At 38.4% G+C, this 21,708-nt stretch overlaps 2 protein-coding genes across 5 annotated transcripts; both read right to left on the bottom strand.

Moving 5' to 3' along the window:
* Positions 1–7,953: 7,953 nt before the first annotated feature.
* On the bottom strand, positions 7,954–12,618 carry cnga1a (cyclic nucleotide gated channel subunit alpha 1a). The gene is made up of 8 exons (XM_051384564.1): positions 12,427–12,618; positions 11,950–12,066; positions 11,793–11,852; positions 11,411–11,539; positions 11,216–11,320; positions 10,864–10,970; positions 9,241–9,851; positions 7,954–9,139 (listed from the first exon to the last, which is right to left on the bottom strand). Exons 2-8 carry the CDS (start codon positions 12,042–12,044, stop codon positions 8,216–8,218), a joined length of 2,031 nt encoding a protein of 676 aa, XP_051240524.1. The 5' UTR covers positions 12,045–12,066; positions 12,427–12,618; the 3' UTR covers positions 7,954–8,215.
* Positions 12,619–13,650: 1,032 nt separating this feature from the next.
* enam (enamelin) lies at positions 13,651–16,593 on the bottom strand. 4 transcript variants are annotated; one of them, XM_051385634.1, is made up of 8 exons: positions 16,492–16,593; positions 16,030–16,094; positions 15,849–15,878; positions 15,621–15,683; positions 15,445–15,486; positions 15,304–15,327; positions 15,137–15,220; positions 13,651–14,295 (listed from the first exon to the last, which is right to left on the bottom strand). In XM_051385634.1, the coding sequence occupies exons 2-8, from the start codon at positions 16,084–16,086 to the stop codon at positions 13,885–13,887; spliced, it is 711 nt and encodes a 236-aa protein (XP_051241594.1). In that variant the 5' UTR covers positions 16,087–16,094; positions 16,492–16,593; the 3' UTR covers positions 13,651–13,884. The 4 variants fall into 4 exon arrangements, with proteins under 4 accessions (XP_051241594.1, XP_051241593.1, XP_051241595.1 ...); XM_051385633.1 differs by having other exon boundaries at positions 15,621–15,686; XM_051385635.1 differs by lacking the exons at positions 15,445–15,486; positions 15,621–15,683.
* Positions 16,594–21,708: the final 5,115 nt, after the last annotated feature.

The raw sequence follows: 21,708 nt of genomic DNA on the forward strand, positions 1-21,708 counted from the left end.
GATGGGCTACGCTCTCTCTGGCCGCGGTGTGTAATCAGTCAGCGCACATTGTGTTCCTTTATCTGCTGTGACCCTTCATGATGATCTGGTGTCAGCAGCAATTCAAAGGAGCCACACACAGGATATTGAAATGGTGCAGGCAGTGTGTGTGCAATTACACTTTTTTCAGCAGGTTGGCTGTGGTGTCACTTCAGTGCCATCTTCTTCTCTTGAGTTTTCCACTACCGTCAAATTTTGTGTGAGTCATCATTTTAAGGTGTCTTAATGCTTCTGTTATTACGGTCTTAAATCATCTTCAGTGCACCAGAGAGAACAGAAATGTGCAGTACTGTATTACCGTGTTGGTAGAACGGCTGGCTGCAGCTCTTCCCCTTTGTGTCACATCAACATTCACAGCTAACAGGCTGAAGTCCCCTCTAGACATCCAACTGTTCACATCGGATAAACCTCCTTCATCTGCTTGCATTGCCTTTAGTGCTATCTGGTAACCTCTACACGGGTACACTTACATGTCGTCCATGGCTGATCAAATCCAATCAATCCAGTAAAGCTTTTCAACAGACAACTATGTTTCTCACTGTGCAGTGGCAGAAGCCCAGAGTCATTTAGTTCTTTGAAACACATCCCTAATCTACAGTCTATAGGGAGGCTCCAGTTCTTAGTCAAGTGGATTTCCTTTTCATTTTAACTTTTTTTTTTTATTTAAATGAGCCCAGGTGCAGAATCAGCAGAATGTGTGATGCTACATTTAAATTTGAGGGAGAAGTCATTTTCACTTATACTGCACTAGACCACAGTGCAGAGGAATGCAGGGTTTGCAGTCTATTCTCACCTGTTATTCATAGCATTTACACAGAGATAGATGCAGATACAGATAAATACAAAGCTGTAAAAGGCAACCATCTTAAACACTGTAGTCTTATTCACACTACTTACTTAAAACTCATGTTTTATACAGTAAGAAAGGTATGTTTGGTTAATCTGGAGGGTTGTGGAACAAAGGAAAACATTACTTTATCATTATAAGTTTATTTATTTATTTAAAACAAGGGATTTTACTTGTAAGGCCCAGTCTATGTTTATCAAATTAGTTTTTTGCATGTTAATGCTGACTAAATTTATATTAGACACTAATCATTTTGAGGTTTTGTCCCTGAGGATATTTAAATACTGCCAATAGTATCATAATAATAAACAGTTCTGTTCAGTATGAAAATAGAGTATGCATATTCAGTGATTAAGTTCATATGAATTTGTAGATATGAATATTGATATTAGGTAAAAATCAATATTAAGAATTTGATTCAGCTTCAGTTTGAATATCTACTCAGGCACTTTTTTGTGTGAACTGTAAGAAAACAGTTATTTAAAGACCTCAATGTAAGCAATATTAAAACCACATTTTCCCCAGAGAGGGTTAGTGCATTAGGTGAAAGGGGGAAAGAAAAACAATTACAGAAAAAAGCAGCATCTACAGTATGCAGTTTAAATTGAGGTAACCACTGACAGAAGGCATCAATCTCATCTCTATGGTTCCACTTGAGTCTTTGATTACTATTAAAAGCCCTGACGGGCTCTTTAGTTGTTTACTGTTCGATCTGAGTAACCTTTATAAAAGTATTGCTATTATGTTGTAATTGAAAGGATGCATACAGACATCTGTGATACATGTAGGGATGAACCAGTGGGAAATTAGATCCACCTAAATGGTAAATCAAGTTTGCAGAATTACTGCATATAGCAATGCACTAATCTGACAATGAATTCTTTTTTTAAAACTCTGGTATGGTTTTGGTAACAGGAGTATGAGACAAAAATTAAAGACCACAATGTAATGGTCTTTCAGGTTCTGTGGGAACACAGGTACTTAAGTAGTTCCTTTTAGTTGCTTTCAGTAAATGTGTAGACCCACACTGTAGCTCAATAAGATATAATGATAAAAGGATGCCACAATAAGTGTATTTTAACATTTAGAGGTGTCCTGATGGGAATATTAAGTTCAACTCTCCAATTAATACTGTGCAGATTTGTTTTAGAAAGTTTCATACCTACTGTGCACTTACACTGTTTACAACTTGAAGCTGTCAAGTCAAGACCTGGTAAATTTTGAGAAGCTGTCACAATGCCTACTGATGTGAAAAACCTCACTCAGTGATGTAATTAATTTAATGCTTAAAGCAAAGAAATCAAAACAAAAATTAAAGGTCCAGTGTGTAGAATTTAGTGGTATCTAGCTGTGTAGTTGCAGATTACAGCTCCCTCGCTTCACTCTCCCTTGGTGGTTCAACACAGAGGACTCCATAAAAGGCTACCTGCTGTGTTTGTAGATATAAACGGCTCATTCTATAGTGACAAAAACGGTGAGGTGATTAATGAAAAGATATTTATGAGTATTATATTAATTTTCTCCCAATAGATCCTAAATGTTACAGACCGTACCATTAAATCATTTTCTATAATTTTTTGCCTTTAATGGACAGACAGTAGAGACGTACTGGAAACATGAGAGGAGGGTGAAACGCAACAAAGGTCCCCCATCAGAACCATACCAGCGACGTTGCAGTTATATATTAATCCCAACACACTAAGTCTAACAGAAAGCCTCTGAAATCAGTATTTAGGGTCCTGTCTTCAAGTACATGACACGAGAACACCTTCGGGTTCCTATTAAGCACACTGTGTACATGTTTTTAAAGCAGATTTACAGCAATAGCTGTCAGAGAACACAGAGACCACTACAAAAGATCCAAGCTTGAAAAATGCTTCATTTGCATGTGATGCCGACTCCCTGTCTGTCCTGACCGGCTGCTTAATGAGGTGCTATGGGCTCATTGTCCATGGCTTTGTTATGCGTGTGATACATACCAAGAGACTTAATTGTCTTTAGCTAATTACATTTTTTGACATGAAATGCCATTTTTGCATGTCTGTTTTTGCATATTTCTAGTGGAAATATCAGGGTAGCAGTTACGTATAGCTTCAGCTGGAACATTGTCGTCAGCTCTTTTCACAGCTGCCTCTGTGGTGTGTCCAAATTCGTGTCAGGGCTCAGGGCTATTTGCTTTGATCAATTCAGAATGTAACCGGGGATAGCAATTTAGCTGCTAATGAAAGAGCATTGCTCCACAATTCTTTTTTTTTAATTAGTTCTTATTGCATACATTAACAACAAAATTTTGTTCCTGAGAAGAATATAATGAAAGTTTTACTTTGTAGCTTATTGTAATTTAGTTCTTGGGTGCAAAGCGAGTGTGACTATTGACCACCAACAGACTGTCACACAATAATCAATTAAAGGGGGGCATGTCAGAGGGCATGTTTGTGCTACTAAAACACAAATCCAGAGTCAGAACAATTTGTAACTTCACTTAAAGCGGGTTTTAAGATATTCTACATGCAGATGAACCAACATTTTGTTCCTCTAAAGATGACTAACTGTCATGTAGAGCCTTAAGAAAACTCACTGCACTGCAGTTGTCTGTGAATATCAACTTCAACTCTCATAAGAATAAAGCAGACTTGCTCCTGACAAAGATCCTAATTATACTGACAAGCTAAGATGCATAAATGTTAGCATTTCAGCTACATATGGAGAAAGTAATGTGGTGCCCCTTCCCTCTATTATTGCAGGGTTTCTATAAGTCTGGCCCTTTGCTTTGCTTATACTGTACATGCTGTATTTCCATCTACCTTTTCAGTCATTTATGTATGAGGACGTGTTGTTGTTCACTTTGACAGTCAGTGGGCATCACTTTCACCACACCAGAGTCATACTTGCATTCCCCATATGCAACATTAGTGTTTTATAACCTATGAGACCTGGGGGAGGGCGCTCAGCAGAGTATTGGCAGTTTTTGTCAATACAGCTCCATTAAATGAATGGCAGGAGCAAAGCTTTCATGAACTGGTTGTTGCTCTTGGTTTTAATGACCAGAAGAACAATATGTATATACTATATATACTATATATAGTATCTTAACAAAACCCTTCGAGACAGCAGGTAAAGTATAAGCACATTGTTAACCATGTCCACTTATTTATTTATTTTTATTCATTTATTTTTGCACAGATTAGAATTACAACGACAAAGATAACAAATAGTGTAAAGTGCAGGGAACAGAGAGGCAGAAAACCCTGATGGGCCACTTTAATGGCCACTCAGCAACAAACGTAACACTTCACTGTCACCGTGGATATAAAAGCACCAAATAACACTACAGGCAATATATCTAATGTCATAGTTACTATATAAAACGAGAAGTAGAAATTGAATATATTTAGTTACTATTAAATCAGTTCTGCATTCTGCAATTCGGCTGAGGTATAAGGACTCTACCAATAATCCTGGTTTGTGTGCAGCTCCCAATGTTTGTTGATTTTATTCCCCATCTCTCTGTGCCCTAATTTCATCTCTCCACTGTCAAATCTCCAAATAAATGCAAAAGAAAATTGTCCCCAAAATACTTTTGCTGCTTTTGGTGCAGAATCATCTGCGTATCCGTAGCCTGATATATTTTTTTCCTCTCTGACATACACCAATCAGCCCCATACACAACAAACAGCGATGCACTGTGTTTTCTGACACCTTTCTATCAGACCCAGCATTAACTTTTTCAGCAATTGGAGCTACAGTAGCTAGTCTGTTGATAGCTACTGACCACTGCAGACCAGGAATACCCCACAAGAGCTGCAGTTTTGGAGATGCTCTGACCCAGTCACTAACCATCACAATTCGGCCCTTGTCAAAGTCGCTCAAATCCTCATGCTGCCCATTTTTCCTGCTTCTAACACATCAAATTTGAGGAAAAAATGTTCACTTGCTGCCTAATATATCCCACCCACTGACAGGTGCCACCTGTCACCTCTCATGATAATCAGTGTTATTCACTTTACCTGTCAGTGCTGTCAAAATGTTATGGCTGGTCGGTGTAGTTCTCCATTGTTGTCAGTGATTCCACTGGGTGTGATGTGTATTTATTATAATGAACACACACACACACACACACACACAGTACTACACCGTCCTTTAAATAAAGTAAAACATAAAGTACAGCACCAAATGTGTATTCATCTTAAACTGAAAATAGTCCTCGACAAATTCTTCTAATCAATTCACTAGCACTCAGATCTTTAAAATGATTTGCATTATATCCATTAATTTGATGAATTTTACTGAAAATTCAATCATTGGTAACAGTGGATAAATAAACTCAGTTGAGCAGAAAGTGTATGGTAAACTTTACTGCTCTGCTATTGTTAACCGTAGCTAATGTCAAGTATAACCCTTTTACTCTTGTCTTGATAGTTGTTGTGCTAATACTGTTCAATACAGTAGAGCCTCCAGCTTTGAATCCCACATGGAAATATCTCCTCTGGGAAATCAGCCTTATAGTCAGCAATTTCCCCAGGATAAATGACATGCGCTCCATCACTTCACTGTGCCCGGTCTGCCAAAACACTTTCATTGGCTATCACAATTGAGTTCATGACAACAAAGAGTATGAGACATTAATATTTATACAACGTAGTGTGTGCTCTACAGTCCAAGATAAAAGCTATGGATTAAGACAATCACCTGGTGATGGGAGAAGAGGAAGCCTGTTGCAAATATATAAACAACATTTCTCTTAAATAAATTTAATATAAAATGTAATAACATTTTATATTAACATGTACATGTGTATACACACATGTACATACATACTCCATCCAATGTGGAAGACCATGAGGGGGTTAAAAGCTCTACAAAAAGCAATATTATCTTCTTGAAAGAACTGAATATACATTAATTATTGCCAAATTAACTTAATAAGTGACAATAATTAGCTGTGGGCCCCTTTTGGCCCACTGTTTTGGAGTGTTAAAGGAGTCAATTTTGACACAGAGTCCTGGGTTTTATTTTATATTGTAAATCCTAGAAGGTCCAGAAATTAAGTTTTTAAATTAAATTTGTCACCACAACATAATTGAGAAAATTCTGACTTGAAACACTCATATTTGCATCACACAAAAAAAGATTTAGGGAAAGATATATAATTTCTGTCATCTTCAGTACAGTATTATCTGTTGTGATTGTCTCTGCATTAATTAACACAAAGACATTGCTCTACTCCCACAATGTACCCCACTGACAATTACAGCAAAGGTGGCCTGTGCAGCTCCTCCAAAATGATCACCAATATCTCTGTCTTACTCATTCAGCGGTGCCAGTTATCACAAATTGGTTTCTTTTCTTCTTGGTTTGGCTTTTTCAATGACTTGATTAATGTATTAAAGAAGCTTTTGGATGTGACTGTGTGCTGGTGCCACCTGGTCATCAGTGCTGAGAGACAAACACAAAAGATGATCAATAGTCACGTGCTCGGCTACTCTCACACTGTTATTTAAAGGAGAGAGTAAGTCTGTGGCATTTATTTGTTTCCCCCAGGTGTCTGGCTTTGAGCGTAAATTGTTCAGTTCTGTTCATGGGTTAAGTGTGGCGGTGATGTTTGTGCATATAAAGCAGTGACAAGTGAGGAAGATTTGTGAGCATTTGATGGAAAAATGTTTTCTTTATATCTTTTCTGAGCAAAATCAAATCAAACATGTTCAGTGATGTAGAGCAATGTGCCCTATATGCATACACATTACACACACACACACACACACACACACACACACACACACACACTAGAAAAGAAACCAGACAACCATGTGATTTCTTAACATCTGTCTTTTTCCCCCATAATGAATGAATGTTGATTTTTCAGTTTAGACATTTGCTCACTTCTAGGTTCATTAGGCCACACAAAGAAAGTTGCCCGAGCCACAGTAATAGCCTAAATCCTTTTAAATGCAGTAATTTTCATTTACAGAAACGTGAAATGAGCTTGTAAATAACTGTTCCTTTTCTTTCCACTGTGGTAAGGGGCATGCATATTTTAATACTGCAGACAGATCAAATTTTATTTCTTCCAGCATAAAAGATAACGGCTACATAATAAAGTGGAAAGCTAACTTGCAGTAGAAATCATTGACATTTGGCGATTGCTCTGCCCACAATGCTCATTGTGGCTTCCACATATGAGGAGTGGTGATGGCAACAGGACAGTCGTTTTGTAGGAAGGAATAATGCAACATGTGCAGATGGTACACAGTACAGTACAGTATATGTTCCTCGGTTGAAAAGAAAACACAATCTTCAAAATCCTGTGTATAGCAACTGTACAAAGCAAAATTATCAGGATGTGTGCCATCAAGAGATTAGATATAAATCTAGGGCTAATGTCAATGGCCCAAAAAAATATTACAACTGGTCCTCCAAATTATATGTAAAAAGTACGACATTACAAGTAAAAGTCATTCATTTAAAATCTTACTTAAGTAACATTTTGTACTTCTCAAATCTTAAATTAGATTAATACATGGATTCACTTGAACAGGTTTGTCTTGGGGTTCCCAACCATTTTGGCTTATGACTTCACAAAAAGCTCCTTTTCACATCACATTCAAATCTGGTCAGGTCTAAACTTAAAATCTAGCTCCTCACTGGTACCTTTAATTGAAGTTTTGTGGTTTTTTGCTTTGGTTTTGTCATTAACTGTAGTCTCTATTGATTATTATTTTAATCTTTCCATAGGCCCTTACTTTTTAATTTATGCAATCTGTAAAGCACTTTGAACTGCCACTCTTAAATAGATTACATTGCTGTACTCCATCTACTTTAATCATATCAGTTATTTCTCGATACAGCCTTTCGTGCAGAGAATGCTTCAGTTCCAGAGCTTTCTAAGTTGCATGACTTGTATCACATACTGCAGAGCTACTGTGTGCCATGTGATTATCTAAATCCTTGCTATTTACTATCCTCCTGTGGACAACAGTGTGCACTGCAGGGTTTGGAATAGCAGAGAGTTTTCCACTTTATGACTCAATGTGCATATCTAGTCATGAAATTACAATAAATAGGACAACTGAAGCCAACATTTTATTTGCATTGAATGTCAATATTGTCATTGGCAATATTTGTCCATTGAGCTGTGTTCAATTTACAATGGCAATACCTTTTGAGGACAAGTTCCAGTGGGTATTTCAGCCAATTTCTAGTGTTTATTTTTTCTCTTTTGTAGTCTTTAATTATCTGTCAGTCATATAAGAAGCAAGTCCAGTAAGAAATAAATATTCTATTGTGGTTAATTAGATAGTGTGTGTTTGGTGTTTTACAGAAACTATGGCTTTATTTTTCCTCATCTTTTTTCTCCTCTTCTTTTGCCTCTTCCCCCATTCCTTCTTCATCTTTTGTCTCCTCGCCTTTTTCCTCTTCTTCCTTCTCTTTCATTTCTTCATCTTCCTTTTTCTCCTCTTCCACCACTTTCTCTTCCTTTTTCACCTCTTCTTCCTCATCATCCTCGTCTTCTACCTCCTCTCCTGTTAGTTCCTCCAGATCTTTGATGCGATATCTGAGACCTTTGTCAGATTTCTTATAATTTCCCAGAATCTTCTTCAGCTTGGATTGCATTAGCTCCATCGTGTTGTACAATTTATTGACCCTCTCTTCCAGCTCCTTGGCCTCAGGCATGATGTTAGCTGGGTCCAAGTCTATCAGACCATCTTTCATCAGGATCTGCCGGCCTTTTTCCTCTAGCATGCCTTTGGCATCCGGATACTCTACCAGTGACTCCATTAGGTCATCCTTGGACAGGCAGAAGAGGTCAGAGTATCCAATGCTGCGGATATTGGCTGTTCGCCGGTTGCCTGCTTTGCTGCCTTTAATATTAAGGATACTGATCTCACCAAAATAGCTGCCACTTCCCAGCACAACAAACTGTGTGACACCATCATCAGCAACCACTGCAAGTTTTCCATCTTTGATGATGTACATCTCACGGCCAATGTCGCCTTTTTTGCAGATATAGTCTCCGGGACTGAAGACTTGTGGCCGCAGCTTTAGCACCAGCTCAATCAGCAGGCCTGCTTCGCAGTCTGCAAAAATACGCACTTTCTTAAGCGTATCCATGTGGACTTGGATGGCGATCTCAGCTTTTAGCTTGTCTGGAAGATACCTCAGCACTTCTCTTTCGTCCTGTGCCTTGCCGTTATTCCACAGATAGTCAAACCACGTGATGACCCGCAACTCGAGATCCTTGCTGACCTTTCGGACCTATGAATAAAAGAATAAAAACATTAAAAAATATACAAACAATAGATGATTGTGCTCATTCCTGTTCCAACTTTTTGAGTGAAAACAAAAACTCCATCTACCCGCATGTACTGCTTGATGTTGTCAATCCGAGCCTGAAATTGAGCTTGGGCAGCATTCATATTGGAGATCATGGTAGCGATGTTTCCAACAATGGTGGCAAAGACCAAGACCCCAACTAAAAAATCAACCACGTGGAATACAAATTCTGAGTCCAGGGCTGGTGGTGGAGTTTCTCCAATGGTAGTCAGGGTCAGTGTGGACCAGTAGAGGCTAAACGAATACTTCCTCATGGGCTCCCCAAACGCAGGCTCATCGGGATCATCCAGAGCCGGGTAAACCCAGTCGTCAGCACCAAAACCAATGTATTTGGAGAAAGAGAAGAAGAAGCAAGCATTCCAGTGGATGATAATAAGGATGTACATGATCAAGTTTCCAATGCGGAAGATGTTGGGATAGTTGGTTTTAGTCTCTGTCTTTGTGAAGAACTCCATCATGCGGCCAATTCTCAGCAGCTTATTGAGGCGAATCTCCGGATAGTCAAGGCCAAAGTAGAAATAGAAGATATCGGTTGGCAGCATGGAGATAAAATCAAGACGAAACTGGAAGCTGGCGAGGTATCGATCCCTTAACAGTTTCTCATCTTTTATCATCAGGCCTTGCTCAAGGTAACCTGCATTCAAAGAAAGAGAAAGTTTAGAGATATGTACAAGGTTTTTCTTCATGATTGAAACTACAATTTCCAGAGAAAGGTTGGAATTAAATACCTTAAAAGTAAAAAAATATTCCCTATTATTGTTATAATAACCCCTTGATTACACACAGATGATCGCCATTCAAATTCAAATTCTAATTCTTCAACTTTTAGAAAGAGTTGGCTGTATCAGTGATGATTTAGCCATGGGTTGGGCAGGGGTGTCAGTGCTCATGCAATTTAGTGTTTGTGCGTGTTCATAATTTTGACCAGTTGGAAAAAATTGTTCTCACATTGTAATTAGTCTTTATTCTCTGTTGATCAGTGTCCCCAAAAACTTCTATCTATATCCACTGTGATTCACATTTGTAAAACAAAAATGAAACATGAAGTCCTAGACGAATGAATACATTTTCATCTGCACTGTAAACTCATGTGTTTAAAATGCCTGAAGGACAGATTCACACTATTCATGTTGACTTTAAAACACTCACATGCCCATATGTACATTGAAACAGTTCTTGGTGGCTGTAATCATTTTGAGTCCATTGCAACGTAAGTGATATGGGCCAAAATCCACAGTTCTTGTTAATGTAATTTCAAGCTCAGCTGAAGCAAATATTTAGGACTTTAGCAGTCGGAATTAGTCAAACAAAGTAGACATCTTCAAATGCTATAGTCGTTTTGGTTTTGGTGTATCCCCAGAGAGTCTTTCCTTGTAGCTGTAGTGGAAGGACAATAGCACAAAGAAGGAATTGTGTGCTAGTCTATACTATAACTTTGATCTAATTTGGACTGCTGAATCCTTATGATTGCTTCAGCTAAGTTCTAGAAAGCTTTTATCCACAGAAAAAGCACCATGGATTTTATTCCCAATTTTCTTACATCGAAATCACATTTGACACACAGTATGAACACGAGGAACAACAGCAGCTGCCAATAATGTGAATTTATGCTTTAGCAGATTAGAAGGCTCAGGTCAGATTTTCACCTGTTCTGGTCCTGAAAAACATATCGGCCAGGTACATCACATCTGAGGTGTAGTCCAGAACGATCCAGTAAAGGAAGAAGTTATGCTGCAGCTCCTCAAAGGAAGCCCTGTTTGTAGAAGAAGACCACCAGTAATGTTCTGTAAATTGTTTGTAAATAATGTTTCTTCATCACTATGTCCTATTGTGCTACTGCTGCAGCCGATATGGTGCCAACATTGCAATCATTTAGAATAGCTTCATATGGTCTAGGATATGAATAACACTTAATGGAGCTGAATGCAATCATATAAACATTTGACCTGCAGGGAAACTGTACATTGTAAAAAAGGGTCACTGATTTATAGAAGTCACCTGGCTATGATCATGGTCCAGTTGTACATTACTGGTAGTGTGATGATGAACAGCCAGTTGTAATACAAACTCCCGGCAGGATTAATGACAAATAATTCTTTGGGCCTATGGAAATAGAGAAAGGAAGTGTAAATTAAATATGTAAGTGTATTTGAAAAGGTGCCTTGAGGAATTTGCTCTGAATGATGCACTTACTTTTCCTTTTCCTTTTTTTCTTTTTCTTCCTTTTCCTTTTTTTCCTTTTCTTCTTTTTCCTTTCTTTCCTTTTCTTCCTTTTCCTTTTTTTCCTTTTCTTCATTTTCCTTCTTCTCCTGCTCCTCCTTTCTGTAACATGCATCAACACATTGGAGAATACTGAGAATCAAATGTTCTTTAAAAGCAACACTAACTAAAAGGGTTTGCATTGTAACATAATTACTCTTTCTTCTCCTTTTTCTTTTTTTCCTTTTCCTCCCTGAAGGAAATTATTAATTATTACTTTAATAGGCCTTACTGAAATTACTTAAGATACATCAAAGGAAAACCGTGTTTTACAAGGGCTCCACTTATCTCTCCATGACTCCATAGTCATACTTACTCTTCATTATTATTGCTGTTATTCATATTGAGCAGAGCAGGGTCTGATTGAGGTGCAGTTCTAGGACAAACACAGAATGTTACATATGAAATGAATTAGCTGAATGTATTATTATTTCTCAGTAAACTGTCTGTTTGAATTAGCACTTTTGACTTACAGGTCATCTTCACTGTACTCCTCACTGTCAGTGACAAGTTGTGGTGCAGTGTGAGGTGGCACAGTGAGGTGGGGAAGGGTGGTTGAAGTGGTCATGGCAGCAGATCTGCAGTTTACCCTGCAAAGATAAGAAGAAGTAGAAAGATCGCCTAACTGAAGCAAGGAAAAAAGGAAAACAACCTCTTTTCAAACAGACCATCAAATCATTAGTTCACATCTGCAGTATTTCTCCTTGGTCAAACATCTTAAATACTGCAAATTAAACATATGCAGTTGTGTGAAAAGAACTGGAAATCATTAATGCATTTGAAGTTGTGATCACTGCATTTGCAGTCCAAAATGACAGTTAGCAGAACTGCATCAAATTAATGGATACAAACTGCATCATTTGACATTCACGGCTGCACAAATCCCACAAAACAGTTTAGAAATTATAGTGATGATGCATGATCCTGTCATCCTGTTTCATGTACCTTACCTTATCCACTTGTTATTGTAACGTTAAGCCCATGTTCCCTGGATCCTTTGGTAGTTTTTTAAGATCTGGAAGCTGGTCACTCACAGCAGCCGCAGATATATTGTATCAATCATTAGATTCTAATTAAGATAATATCAAAATGTAGCTAGACAAGTGTCACCTATAAGCGGTGAGTCTAACTAACTGTGTCATAGCGTCTCAGTGACCCTGATAAGGATTTGTGGATTAGAGTTGGCTGAGAAGAGGAGAGACAAAGTCACTCATCCTTGTTATTTGTCCACTCTAGTAGGAGATGAGATATACTGAAGTGAAGTTTGGGCAACTCTCCCCTAACCCCTTAGTGAGGATCCACAACACTGCAAAACATTTTGTGTTGAGACCTCTTTTTTTTATCTGTGACAGGCTATAATTTTCCTGACCATTTGCGGAACAGCAGAGGATTTAGTCTGTTTGCACACACACACACACACACACACACACGCACACACTCACACACACACTCACACACGGTATCTCCTGCACAGTCAGCACTCTCAGCCATATCCAGCTCTGATCCTATTATATCGGGCCGGGTATTACAGACTTCAGATCAGTCGGATCAGGCACCGTTTACAAGAATACAAATCATAAGAGTGAAATTAAATCTGAACCTCTATCAGTGTTGAGTGCTGCGTTCTAATAGCAGATCTTCCTCCTGTGAGATATAGACATCCTGTGGTTCAGTGGCACTCCCTGTTGGCTGATATAGTGTTTGCAGTTTTACGGCTGAGGAACATCTAAGTTGCAATACGTTTTGTCACCTGCAGTGGGTTACTATTTAAGTGAATCCAGCATGGGAACAACAGGGAAGCTACACCTTCTTCACGATGGCATTTTATTGTATTGGATCTGTTTTGTGTGTTTGTGGTAATGGGAGCAAGCTTTCAAACTGAAAGGAAAGGAAAATAATAGACTTCACAGCTATAGCTACTGTATGTGTTAGATACCATGTGTTTTGCTTGATTTTTTTCACAGCAGACATACACAACTGGCTCATGTAATGGCTTATTGGGACATTTCAATTGAGCTGAGCCATTATTAATGTTGTTAGTAACACCTGTGCTTTGCCCCCAGACTGCTGAAAGATATATATTTTTATCTTGTGCACATAATAATATAGGGATCTTGTGTGCACAATCATGACTACTGAATTGCAATTAAAGACAGAAAGAAGAACACAAAGAAGAGTTTTAATTGTCCAATTCTGAACTGAAAACTTTACTTGTTTTGGTTTACAAAGAGCATTACAGATTTATTTTTCATATTTTCACATATTTTCTTTATATATTCAGTCTCTATTCAATATACCACAGCTTTTTCATCCTTTTGTGCTGCTTCTATATCCCCCATTGCTGTTTTCCAGCTATTTATTCTAACTGCTAACAGAGGAGCACTTGTAAGAAAAGGTATTAAGAGGAACTACAGCACAGCAGGATCTGCTGCGACTACAGTCGTGTCAATCTCAGCTGCCAGCGGGGCAGCGCCAGCATCAACAGCAGCAGAGACATCGGCTGCGGCAGGCGCGGCCGCATCGACGGCCACCTCAGGGGCTGCCGGGGCAACATCAACAGGAACCACATCAACAGGAACCACATCAACAGGAGGCACATCTACAGCAGCAGCATCAACTGGTGCAGCATCAACGGGGACGTCAACCACCACCGGCTCGACAACTGCTGCAGGGTCTGCCGCCGGCTCTGCTGGTGCTGCTTCAACCACAGCTGGTTCAGCCTCGGCGGCCTCCACCTCCTCTGCCTCCTCTACCTCGTCGGAGTTTAGGGGGACAGCAGGAGCGGCAGGTGCTGCAGCGTTGGGGGCAGGGTTTCCATCCTGTGCCAAGGAGATAGAAATAAAATGACTCAGAGTTGAAGTGCATACATTCCAGATACATTTGGTTAACCACTGAAACAGGAGATTACACATTACAGAAGGCGTTTGTACTAACTGGTGGTGTGGAGTTTGGGAGACATGGATATTTACTGGGCAGGAAGGGTCTAATGAAAGATGCCACTGGTTGCATTATAGGAAATGGAAGTGCCAGTGCTTTATCCATTAAATGGACCACTGGGCAACTTTATGGTAGAACAACACTTACCTACCAAAATAATACATTTTTGGGAGTATACTTTCAAGATTATTATAAAAAATATATGAATGCAATGTCTTTCCCCAAAACAAACAAACAAAAATTACAAAGGATTCACCTCATGTTTTTTGCTGAAATGTATTTTCAAATGAACACCTGACAAAACTATCAGGCCACTCTCAGCAGAGCATAATATCAACGGCGCACCATGCAATCAGCAGGAAAACAAGCACAGGTATAAATAATACAATTAATGATGTCTGAATTCCATTTAGCTGCTTCTGCTCCTGCAGAAGCAGCATGCTAGTCACACTGTGACTGCTTACTGAGATACTTCAACAGTGTATAATTTAGCTATTGTTAATGTTATCAGTAACACCTGTGCTTTTCATTTTAAGACAAATCAAAATACCTGCTGTGAAAGAATCTGAAAAGCGATCATGAATGGCAAATACTTATAATATCAGAAGTAGACATACACTACTATATAAACTATTGAACTGGAATGCATTTTGGAACATATATCTCCCTCCAGAGATCTACATTTATAGGTTATTTCTGTTATGTGTAAAGATGTCTGCTCACCTCTGTCTCCTCCTCTGATGCGTCTCCAACAGCAATGGGAGCTGAAGGGGGGACATCAGCTGGCTGGGCTGGTGCAGCATCCACCTGCATAAATAAAACTCTTTTAACTCAAACAGCATGTTGAAATTGTGACAGGTTAGAAGTGGTGGTGCTGTATGTGTGCTTACCACTGCTGCCCCAGCTGGATCAGCCTAAACAAATGAATAATTCATGAATAAGTAATGCCAGTGGAGTGTAGTTTATGTTAAAAGTTTTCATATAAACCTACAACTAAAGTCATGTTAGAGTCTAACAAGATATAAACTTACAGGGGCATCAGCAGCAGGGAGAAAGGGGTTTCCAACTATTCCCTGAAAAAATACAGATTCATAATTATATTTAATGATCAATTCCAAACAACTGGAATCGACGAGCAGATGATTCCCATTTCTTTGTCCTATTTGTTGCTTTGTTTTGTGGTGAAACAACAATGAACCCCCTCTACCTGCTGCTGGTACAGCCTGTACATCTCCATCCACCTCAGGGCCTCATTAGCATGCGCCACAACCTGCTGAAGAAATACCAGACATCTTCAGACATGCACTGCAATTAAGCCATTATACTCTCTCTCACACATCTATCATACTGTACATTTGATGACATGACAAAAACATGGTATGGCATGCCATGGCAGACAGACACAAAAACCTTTAAAGAAAACCAAAAGTCTTACTTTTTCCTCATTGCTTTCACTCTCTGGAGCCTGCAAACCAAGCAAGAGTAATAAGAAAGCAACAAAAGGCTTTACACATTTTCCCCCAGAAAAATATTTATAATTTTTTTTTTAAATCTTTAAAAAGGGATTGTTTGGCAGACTGAATGACACATATGACATATGTTTAGGAAAGACTTACAGGAGCAGCCAAGGTAGTGACCAACAGACACATCATGAACACCAAGAGCTTCATCATGACTGTTTCTAGAGAAAAATATTTAAAGAAAATTGCTTCATTCCCCTGGCTAAATAAAGGAAAGCATTGTTCAAAATAAATACAATTGGCTACAACAGTGGTTCCCAAAGTTTTTCATGTCAGTGACCCCCACATTAGATGCACATTATACCCCAATTTGAGAGGATTTTGTCCTAATGATAAAATCTTCAGTCATTCAATGATCAAACTAGGATCATAAATTACAAACAGCTCTGTCTTCCCTAAAGATTCCCTCTTTTAAAAATTCAGATATGCTATTGCATTTCTTTTGTTGAGGACCCCCTACACACACTCAATGTCCCCCTAGAAGACCTATAATATCAGCAGGACTGTCTCTAACATAGTGGAAATTTGTTTCCATACTGTATGAAAAATCCATCTCACCTTCTTTGGTGGTGCAGAGAGAAACTGAAGATGTGTCTCCCCAGGGATGGAATGTAATCTACTTCATCTCTAACATGGATGCCATTTATATAGTGGGACATCCTGTGGCAGCCAATCACATCCAGTATAACACGCAGAGCTATGTGTTTGAAAAAATCTCCTTAGACCTCAAAAATGAAAAAAAAAACAGAGACATAGGGTGAAGGCCCCTCTTATAGTTAATTACATGCTGTGCAAGTATGCTTTGCACACATACCCCTCTCTTTATTGCCCTAACAACAACTTCTGAGGGGGAAAAAAACAAGAAGACATGAAGCTGACATAAGAATGTAATGATAATGACACCACTTAGCTTCACTTGAAAGTAAAGTCATAAAGAAAGAGTTTTTTGGCAGTTTAACACTGTAATAAATTGTATTTAGTGCTCTATATATTAAAATTAAAATACTGATGATAGTGATAGGGAGGTTCACAAATGACACGAAAAATACTTTATTATTCCTCTCCACACACACACCAGCTGAAGATCAATAGGAAATTATACTCAGTATTAAACAGTGAGTACAAGTACATTTACTCAAGTACCGTGCTCAAGTACATATTTGAGAATGTTATATTTACTTATGTTTCACGGGAAATATTTTACATGCATTTATTTCACAGCTAATAGTTACATATTTTAAACAGAAAGCATATAATAAGCTCACCAAACACAATGCATTGTTTAAGATTTTTTTCTAAGGGGGCCGTGTCATGTCTGTAAGTCGTAAGCAGTTCCCCCAAAGAAACATTTTCCCCAAAAAAACTTCTGGTTTCATTTATTTAAATGTTTGGGTCCCAAAGTCGTAAAAGTATCTATTAGTTTAGAGAAAAAGGTTGGAGGATAGGCCAAAAAATTAACACAGATGTGTGTAGAAGAACTTTCTTTTTTTCTTATTTCTTACCCAATTTATCATATTACGTCCCCTCAGATTTATCTTGTGACCCTTTGGAAGGGGAATGGACTATTGTACCAGTAATAGTAAATAAAAAATGAACTCCACCTCAAGCTTCAGCAGTAAAATACTGCTTACACATTGTTGCTTCAATATTAACAATCTAATAATGTCACATATGGTCTTATATCACTCACAAGGGACATTTATCTGCAAAGATCACTTATACTTTTGTTACTTTAAGGACATTTTGCTGATAATACTTCTGTACTTTTATTTAAGAAAGAGTTTCAATATTAGACTTTCATCTGCAATGGAGTATTTTTGTACCAATACCTTTACTTAGGCAAAAAATTTTAATACTTCCACAACTGCAGGTGAATATTTTGTCATGTTTCCAATATGACCATCCAGGGCAAGTTTCCCAGACATCTCCTATATATAAACACTGCAATTTACAGTTTGTGTGTGCACATTGCCAATGGGAAGTACTTCTTTTGTGGTGTCTGAGTTTTCACTGATCCCTGTTTGTTTTATCTGGTGTGGTTGTACATCACAGCAATTTTGAACAGGTAGGTTTCTCATGTTTATTTTGTGTGGTTCCAAATCAGATAATGAAGGACTTAGGGCCTACTCTGTAATCTGCAAAACTGTATTATAGACATTCTTGCCTCAAACCTGCTGAGCTAAGGGGTTTTCACGACACATAAGATAACAATCTCTTCATTAGTCCTTCAAAACCTTTACTGGTTGTATCTTGGCACACAGTGAGATTTTTCCTTTGTTTGCTACATTGAAAAGCAGGACAGTGAAAAGGGCAATGAGGTTATAAACTGAGTGCCAATAAGAATACCTAACTTCTGCCAACTTAAACAAATTGTGCTTCGTTTCCCCCAAGAAACCGCAGTACTGATATCTAATAAATAAATAAATCTGATTTTTTTTGCACTTACAGAATAGTATTATTATCATTCATATATGTTGAATGATCAAACAATGAAGAAATCTTGAAAAATTAGTTTCTTCTTAGAGTGTTACAAAGAGTCAAAATTGGGGAGAAAAATAACAAATCACAACTTTATTGATCCTCAAGCAGCTGCTTGTTCTTTTGGTTAGAGTTTGGATTTAGAAACCTTCAAAGAAACACAATGCTATAATCTCCAGGTAAAATATCAAAAATAAAAGGTCTGATCATGTGAAGCTTAACTTGCTCAGAGACTTGCCTAGGGACTTCATTGTTATGGCGAGACGCTGCCAAGGTTTACAGATAAAAAAACAAGGCTTCTCTTGGCCTCAGATGAACCTAAGTCTTGAACTGATGCTCTTGGTCTTTAACTTGAATTTTACCTCAAACGGTTTATGTAATTTTGCTGGGTCTAGAGATTTTCTGTGTAGGCTGATGAGGTTGGGTACCTGAACTTGGCATCAATATGGAAATGGATCCTATACAACCAGTATCTACCAGACTATACACAACACAGCTGTGGACAAATAGTTGTGGACATTAAAGGCAACAAAGGCATCACAGCATGTGCCATCGCTTGTTAACATTACATCAACACTCTCTCTACATAGCTCTGGCCGCTAACTAGTAGCTGCCTTAAACATGGTTAAAATGTAAAGCTACAGTAAATGGTAATAAAGTGTATTTTCACTCAATTCAAACAAACACTGGGCAGAACGTGCAAAAGGGAAAGCATCTGGCAATGCATAGGATACGCTTGAAAGTAGAGAGAGTAGGTACAGTAGAGTGCTCGACTGCTTGTGTGACCCCATGCCAGCCAGAGTGGGTGTCCCTGACCCCAATGGGGCACATAGAATACTAGATGTGACCCGTTTTACTGACTTGTCATATACACTGATCAGCCATAACATTGTGACCACTAGGGCGGTGGGCATAATCTTATGCAGCCCCATAAACAACAAACTGTGATGCACTGTGTGTTCTGACACCTTTCTATCAGAACCAAACTTTCATCATTTGCTTTGGTTCAGACAGAAATATATTAACACCTACTGGATGAAATGCCATGTAATTTGGTACAAAACCACACAGGTTCTGTTAATTTTGTTTTTTTAACCACCCAGACCCGCAGATGTTGCCTCTGCTTACCATGAACTTTTTCAGAAATTTGAGCTACAGTTTAACAAACGCTAAACTGCTGAATTATATCTCAGCAAGCTTTAGTTTAGCTTTGGTGTGATGCCTGGTTGGTATTTTTGGAGAAAAGGACAATGTTTGTTTTTTATGATGGTCAACATCATTAAAGAGCGGCTTTTTTTAATGCTAATGCAAAGCTAAACTAAAGCCTGCTGAGAAATTTGCATTAGCATTTGTTAAACGCTGGTCCACCTTGTACTTCTTATGCCTAGGCAAAGTAAAATGTGAAACTGACATGGTTCAGAAAAAGGGCCCTCAGAGCAATCAGCATTTTGGGGATAACAGGCTGTTGGACAAATAGGCATTTGGTCTAATGGGACATTTTTTGAGCTATCAGAGTTTTGGGATAATGGGCCATTGGAACTTTGGCTGATTGGTCACTCATTTGCTTTGGTTCAGACAGAAATATATTAACACCTACTGGATGAAATGCCATGTAATTCGGTACAAAACCACACAGGTTCTGTTGATTTCGTTTTTTTAACCACCCAGACCCGCAGATGTTGCCTCTGCTTATCATTTAATTGTCTGATATGGCGTTTTTTTATTACAAACTCTCTTATACTGTGTTTGTGTGTTTGTACGTGACTTTATGACTTCACAGAAGTACTGTATAGTACAAAGGTCATCATATTGTTGCTGTGACAAGTAAAATTAAGGCTATTAAATCTGCTGTCAACATCTCCTCTTCTGTAGGTGAAGTTGTGAATTTATGTGATCTTAAGTTCCAGGAAAGAGAACTTGTGAGGAAAAGCAGTAATAGCGTGAGAGGATGGCGCCTGTGTGTTTTAGGTGTCTTTGAAGAGATAAGTGTTAAGTCATGTCGAGACAGGCTTTTGTCCCCGGGGGAGCGAGGATCAGGAAGATCTTTCCCTTTCCCTTTATGGTATTAATTTTTCTAAGACAGTTACATTTCACTGTGGAAAACTATGTTCACTGTGTTGCAATTATCATGTACTGTAGCCTATGCAGTATTTAAGATATAAACTGTATCTGTACTGTTGGTTTCCGTGATTACTTTAGTCTTACATCACAAAACAGAGGTGTTTACGGACCTGATTTACACGTTTACCTCTTACCTTTTTAATAATAACAAAAGATTCTCTGTCATTGTGTTGTAGGAAGCTGGCTTTCTTCCCTTTCCCATGGTGTTCCACAGGGGTTGATCATAGGCACTTTAATGATTTCCATTTCCACTGCTGATCATTATTCACAAACACATTCCCTCATTAATGTTTTGTACTAAAATCTTGCTGACAAAAAATTATCTTGTCTCTTGCCTATTTTTGTTAAGTACTGTCACAGAGTTTATACATTCAGGTGAAAATCAGATGCCATCTTTGTTATCACAAATGCCAACATTTGAGAGCCTTTAATGTTATGGATTTGTGGTTTGCATCATTGGAAAATAGCCCCAAGATTAGTTTATGCTTGAAATGGTTATTCTTGGCTGGGCTACCAATTAGTTTGGTTTCCTGTGTGGATGTGAGAGGAAAAGTACATATATAGCCTATGCATAGTAATTCTGATTAATGTCCCTGATGGCCTCTCATCCAACCACCCCAATCCTCAACCTCCATATGCAGACTTTCTCTCTCATTATACCACGTCACCTGACTTTAACAGCATATAATGCAGCATGGTGGGAACATCCAGAAATACCAGAGGGGTACCTATAGTGTGATAGTTTGAAGCGTATGGGGCCACTGACAGTTCTGCCAAAACACATTCTCGAATTCCTGAGGTCTAACAACTGTGTTGAATACATTTCCTTCCTCATAAAACATTTGCATAGCCAATTATTTTAAATTCAACATTGTTTATTGATAATTATATCAATGTTTACTTGTTAGCAGTCCTCTTCTTTTTTGCCTTTTTTATGGTGCTTTGCAGCATATGGTGGCATGTTACTGCTGTTAATCATTGGAATAGTAAGGGCCCACTAATGATCCTTTTCTCTTTTAATGAAGCCTGTGTTTGCGTATTAATTATCTTCTGGGCTTGATTTTTCAGATAACATAGATCAAGAATGCAATGCTGTTTGGCAGCCATCGCCCATAAACCACCTTTAAATCTTATTACAAAATTCACCATAAAGGATAGATTATCTCTATCAAGTAT

This window comes from Dicentrarchus labrax, unplaced genomic scaffold (assembly GCF_905237075.1).
Source record: "Dicentrarchus labrax unplaced genomic scaffold, dlabrax2021, whole genome shotgun sequence".
NCBI lineage: Eukaryota > Metazoa > Chordata > Actinopteri > Moronidae > Dicentrarchus > Dicentrarchus labrax.

Coding starts and splice junctions, on each gene's coding strand:
- cnga1a (XM_051384564.1), bottom strand. CDS start 12,044: ATGACCACTTCAACCACCCTTCCCCACCTCACTGTGCCACCTCACACT. Junction 11,540..11,792: donor AACAGCAATAATAATGAAGA/GTAAGTATGACT, acceptor TGCATGTTACAG/AAAGGAGGAGCAGGAGAAGA. Junction 11,321..11,410: donor GAAAAAAAGGAAAAGGAAAA/GTAAGTGCATCA, acceptor CTATTTCCATAG/GCCCAAAGAATTATTTGTCA.
- enam (XM_051385633.1), bottom strand. CDS start 16,086: ATGATGAAGCTCTTGGTGTTCATGATGTGTCTGTTGGTCACTACCTTG. Junction 15,687..15,848: donor GTGAAAGCAATGAGGAAAAA/GTAAGACTTTTG, acceptor GTATTTCTTCAG/CAGGTTGTGGCGCATGCTAA. Junction 15,328..15,444: donor TCCCTGCTGCTGATGCCCCT/GTAAGTTTATAT, acceptor TCATTTGTTTAG/GCTGATCCAGCTGGGGCAGC.